This window comes from Vigna unguiculata, chromosome 5 (genome assembly GCF_037176805.1).
Source record: "Vigna unguiculata cultivar grain cowpea cultivar isolate G323 ecotype 2 chromosome 5, ASM3717680v1, whole genome shotgun sequence".
In the NCBI taxonomy this organism is placed as follows: Eukaryota; Viridiplantae; Streptophyta; class Magnoliopsida; order Fabales; family Fabaceae; genus Vigna; species Vigna unguiculata.
In genome coordinates this window covers 46095189-46101071 of record NC_140796.1, presented here as the reverse complement: position 1 = coordinate 46101071, position 5883 = coordinate 46095189, and the positions used below count along the sequence as shown (strand labels likewise).

General features: G+C 35.2%; 1 protein-coding gene across 1 annotated transcript; it reads left to right on the top strand.

Annotated features, from left to right (window-relative positions):
* Nucleotides 1–942: 942 nt before the first annotated feature.
* On the top strand, nucleotides 943–4341 carry LOC114183910 (scarecrow-like protein 21). Its single transcript, XM_028071089.2, has 2 exons — nucleotides 943–1191; nucleotides 2208–4341. The coding sequence occupies exon 2, from the start codon at nucleotides 2352–2354 to the stop codon at nucleotides 4104–4106; it is 1755 nt and encodes a 584-aa protein (XP_027926890.1). The 5' UTR covers nucleotides 943–1191; nucleotides 2208–2351; the 3' UTR covers nucleotides 4107–4341.
* Nucleotides 4342–5883: the final 1542 nt, after the last annotated feature.

The following is a 5883-nucleotide window of genomic DNA, read 5'->3' as shown; positions in this document are numbered from 1 at the left end:
TATTAATCTTTTTTACGTGTTAAAATGAAAAGAAATTAATATCATTAAATTAAAATTATTATATCAATTTAATTTTTAAAGTTGGACACCAAGTATATCAACATTTAGAAATCACAAATATATTTTACTCTTTATTTTTTTTTATGTAAAGGTAAATCAATGAAACTCCAACTTTTTTTCGTTTCCCGAATGGTTAATTTCAGAAATATCAAATATTATTATAATTGAAAATATGTTTAACAGCTGGCGATGACCAAGATTTAGCGGATAATTCGAATTGATATATGTGGGCCCGGGTCATTCAGATCCGAAAGTGTGGTGTGGGTTATACCCACAGGATTGGATATTAATGCGGTCCACGACCATAGAAAACCGTTGAAGGGAGCATGTGAGAGACTGCCACGTAAGCAAAGCAGTCAAATCATGGCTTCAGAAGCAGACACGTGTGTGACTGTGAGTGAGATTAGTGTTACGGGTATGGAGGCATTTCCGTCACGCGCTTTTCTACTGTTACAGCACCAAATACAATAAAAGTAATTTAATAATTTGATACAACGTCACCCATGAGTCATGTGGCGCGTGTGAACTCATCCTTGTTTAATGCGTTACTTCGTGCTCTTTGGACCAAGTCTTTCTTTCTTCATACAAAGCTCATCCTTTTCGCGATAACATTTACTAATTAATATTTTCTTTCATTTTATAATAATATGAAACGAACATCAAATTAGCATTTTGAATCAGCGGTAAGTAATAAAATTAAAATTAAATTAGTAGAATAATTGTGTGAGTTAATATCTAATTAATTATTTAATTAATTTATTAGTGAGGAGAGAGTGGAAGCAGGACCCGCGTGAGAAGAGAGTAGAAAAGCGAGGAATGTGGGACTACACTTTCCTAATGTGTGGTCGGCTCCGTTTAAAATACGCGCCGTGAGTAAACACTAATATTATGATGATATCATCGTAGACAACCGCCGTTACCGTCACCGTTGTTATCCGTACCAGTCTTCGGTCTTACCCAAACACTTGCTTCTTTCTCTATATAAAACATTCAGACACCCTCCTCAACTTCATCCAAACCAAAAAACACACACAACAACACAGTCGTCAATAAAACATCAACATCATCATCATCGAAGCTGCACAAATTCCCAACACTCAACAAAGCTCAATTTAGATTATCTTTTTTCAGGTAATTGCTTTAACATTCCTCAGTGAAATGGTTTTGTTTTCTGTTTCTAAAATGGGCATACCCATCCCTTGGTTTGTGTACGTTTCTGTTTTCCCTTTCTTAACCATTCTCGAATGTTTGAATTCAATACAACATGGGTGGTTCTGTGCAATAAACATGTCGATGTATCCGATTTTTTTTTTTTTTTTTTAATTTCTCTATCTTAAGAAAAAAACAAATAGTTCAGGTTTCAGCACTTGATTGTTTCTGGTCATGATTTCAGCGTTTGCTTCTTTAATTTGATTGCTTTTTTTAATGAAAAGATTACATCATGGATTTTTTTTACTACGATTTCATTGATATTAAACTATTTTTTTTATTTAATGAAGTTTTGGTTTGGATGTGATGTGAGTGATGGTAGAGGTTTGAATTAGGAGAATGATTCCTGGGTTTGGAACAATTTCTTTTGCTGTCATAGGTAGAAACCATTTTATTGTATATGCTGTATCGATATGAAAGAACAAATACGGATTATATTATTAATTTCGTAGAGGGTTTACTTCGATGTAATGATTTGGGTATAATCATCACGGAATTTTCACTTGCTGTTTGATAAATAACATGGGAGGGCCGTTGAAGTTGCTTTCTTTTGAACTTTTGATAAACTTGTGACAGTACTACGATTCCCAGTTCAGATGCTCTGCTAGTTTAACATTTTAAATACCAACAAGCTTAAACCTCTTGTTTTTGTTTTTGAGTGTTATATGTTCGTGTATGATCATTTTTCTTTTTCCTGTATGCATCACTGTAAACCCAGCCACACTCTACCTAGGCATTCCAGGCATAACTTCGATTACCTCTAGTGGTGGCAATTTTCAAACTTCATCAGCATACATTTTCTAGTGTTCGATCACTTTCTTTATTTCTTGTGTGAGCATGTCTTTATCTTCTCTACAAATTGCGGTTGCACTAGATTAGTGGTACAATGAAGCTATTATTAAAATACTCATTGGTGTCTGTCTATGTTGTTCTTGCAGGCTCATATTCTTATATTGAAACTGTTGGGGTTCCAGTCTGAAGCAAAGTTTTGAGAAGCTTGCAGAGGGTGGTGTTTTTCTGATTTGCTACTCAGATTAATAAACCTCCCCGTCACATAAATCAGCGGATGCCATCTTCATAGGATGGACTCACAACAGGTTTTCAGTTTTGGTGTTGCAAGTGCAGGATTACCTTACATACCATCTTTTCCCACTGTTCCATCCCTACCTAACAGGCTACTTGGATCCTTGAAATATGACACTGGAAACTCACCCAATTCACCCTTTTCCACTTATTTTGATTCTGACACTATTTCTGCATTGAGTGACAGCCAGGAGCAATACAGCCCCGGAGAAATCCTCTCTGGTGTCAGCTCCTCTTGTAACTCTTCACTGGAAGCCAACCAATATATGTATAAATCAATCTCTTCTGTGGATTTCATAGACAATTTCCCTCTATACTCTGCCTGGAACAACTCTCTTCCACAGAATGTGAATAGTAATCAGAAAATCCAACACGCTTTGCTAGAGCTAGAAACTGCTCTGATGGCCCCTGATGATGATCAAGTTACCACACCAAATACATTGGCTGAGAGCAGCAGACCAATGGCATCTGGCCACAGATACAGGTCCTGGAGGCATGAGAACGATGGAGCACAATATGCTCAGCCATCATATGCTCCCAGCAGTAGGCTGTCAAGTGAAGTTGTGCATGTAGAGAAACGCCAAAAGTTGATGGAGGAACCATCACTACAAGCTTTCCCACCAAACGATTTGAAGCAACTGCTGATTGCATGTGCCAAAACCCTTCATGAAAACAACCTCAAAGATTTTGATCAGTTGGTAGGAAAGGCTAGAGATGCTGTGTCCATCAATGGGGAGCCGATCCAGCGGCTTGGCGCTTACATGGTAGAAGGGCTTGTTGCAAGAAAGGAAGCGTCTGGGAAGAGCATCTATCATGCCCTTAGGTGCAGAGAGCCTGAAGGTGAAGAATTACTCTCTTACATGCAACTTCTGTTTGAGATTTGCCCCTACTTGAAATTTGGTTACATGGCTGCCAATGGAGCCATTGCGGAAGCCTGCAGAAACGAGGATCGCATACACATCATAGACTTCCAAATCGCTCAAGGATCTCAATGGATGACACTTCTTCAAGCCCTTGCAGCAAGACCAGGTGGTGCTCCACATGTTCGGATCACGGGGATTGATGATCCTGTTTCCAAATATGCACGTGGCGGCGACGGATTGGACATTGTTGGTAAAAGGTTGTCCTTGATGTCTGAGAAATTTGGCATCCCAGTTGAGTTTCATGGAGTGCCTGTTTTTGGTCCAGAAGTGACAAGGGAAATGCTAGATATTAGACCTGGAGAGGCTTTAGCAGTGAACTTTCCCTTGCAGCTTCATCACACAGCTGATGAGAGTGTTCATGTGAGTAATCCAAGGGATGGATTATTGAGATTGGTGAAGTCACTTTCTCCGAAGGTGACCACACTAGTGGAGCAGGAATCAAACACCAACACAACCCCTTTCTTCAACAGGTTTATCGAAACCTTGGATTACTACTTGGCAATCTTCGAGTCCATTGATGCTAGTCTCCTCCCAAGAGATAGCAAGGAAAGGATCAATGTGGAGCAACATTGTCTGGCCAGGGATATAGTGAATATCATTGCTTGTGAAGGCAAGGAAAGGGTTGAGAGACATGAACTATTGGGCAAGTGGAAATCCAGGTTAACAATGGCTGGATTCACTCAATCTCCTTTGAGCTCTTATGTGAATTCTGTCATAAGAATCCTTCTGAAATGTTATTCAGAACATTATACTCTGTTGGAGAAGGATGGAGCCATGTTGTTGGGGTGGAAGGATAGAAATTTGATATCAGCTTCAGCCTGGCATTGTTGAAACATAGCTGAAACATAGATAGGAAATACTGTGTAGTAGTAATGGTAGTAGAAGTATCATGATGATGTAAGCCACATGGTACTTGGAGGGGTTAAGCTTAAGGTTTATGTTCGCTTTCAGTGTCAGTGCTATGAATTTCATCATTGTTCTATAGGACTTTGCCGTACCTAAACATTTGTCCATATAAAGAGAGACCTAGTATATTGATTCTTTTATAAAATTTCAAGTATATCAATTGTTCTTGTTCTTTAGATATTTTGAACTTGCGCCTGAGTTTGAATTACTAATTATGGGAATCTCAAAATTTTGAACTGAGTAGCTTCACATATTTACGGATGGAAAATATTATTTAATATTTTATTCATGAATATTCACCGAATTTTATTTATATACTTTTTAAAATTTGAGTAATTAAAATAATATTATTAATTACAATATATTAATTATGAAAGAATTATTTAACAATTTAATTCTGATATATATATTTTTTGTTTAGATTTAGTAAATTAAAGTTATTTTATAAAAAAATGGTTTTTAAAATTTATATTTTAGTGTAATTTATTTAATTTTCTTTTTGTAAAAAAATTGGTATTAATATTTTATTAATAAATTTGTATTTAAATATTATTTTATCTAAACTTATATTTTAAAATTTATTTTTCGATAAATTTATTTAAATTTTAAAAATAAAATATAAAAATATTCAAATCTACAGATTTTGTTTTTCGAGTATTTAACAAGAAAAAAAAAAAACGGGTGACAAAATAAATTTTTCTAGAAAGAGCAGGTAACATACAGGCCCTATCATACAAAAAATCTACCAGTTGTCACCTTTACATATATTCTTAGGTCATACATTTGGGGTTCCTTCTTATCTTGAAAGATAAAATTGCCAGCATAACTAATGACGGTGATGTGTATCATTTTGACAGATTTTAAATTATGCTATATATATATATATATATATTATTTATTTATGTTAACTGAAAATCACAACACCGAATGTCGTAAAGAATACAAACTAAAAGAAAAATGTGTCAGATATTGACATTATCGAATGTCAACATTACTTGAAAGTAAATCAGTTAGAAAGAAAAATTAAAAAATATTTTGGGTGCAGAAGAGTGTTTGGAAACGTAGGAAGAAGCCCCAATAATAATTACTTTATAAAGTGTTTGGAAATGTAGGAAGAAGGCCCAATATCACATGAGAGTAAAGCAAGCCGGCCCAATGCCAAGTCCATAACACGTCTTATAATTGGAACTTTCTTTATGCACCCCCTTTATCTTTCGTGCATACCCTAAATTAACATATTCCCATTTTACCTTTATAAATTTATATTTAAAGGTAAAATTCTTCAATTGCAGCGCCAAACCCTTTATTTCTGTTTCAGAAAAACCCAAATCATCTTAGACCCTATCACCACTAGAGAAGGTCTGGGACGAGAGCAAAAGTTGAAAAAGGTGACTTGAAGGTTAATTTTTCATATTTTATTATAAATTTATAAGGATATAATGGAATATGTTAATTTAGGTGTGTTGGAAAAAAAACCCTTCTAATGACATTGGAATTAGATAGGCCCAAAATCTCCAAGCCGTCACATTACATTGATCAGTGATAGGCCCTAAAGATAAAATAAAGGCAAAGACAGATTGATATAAAGGCATATATGAGTATGTTGGTAAATTAAAGTTATTCTATGATATATGTATATGTTTCCTTAATATACGAATATAAAAAATATTCATAAATGTTATCCGTAAACATTCATTTATAA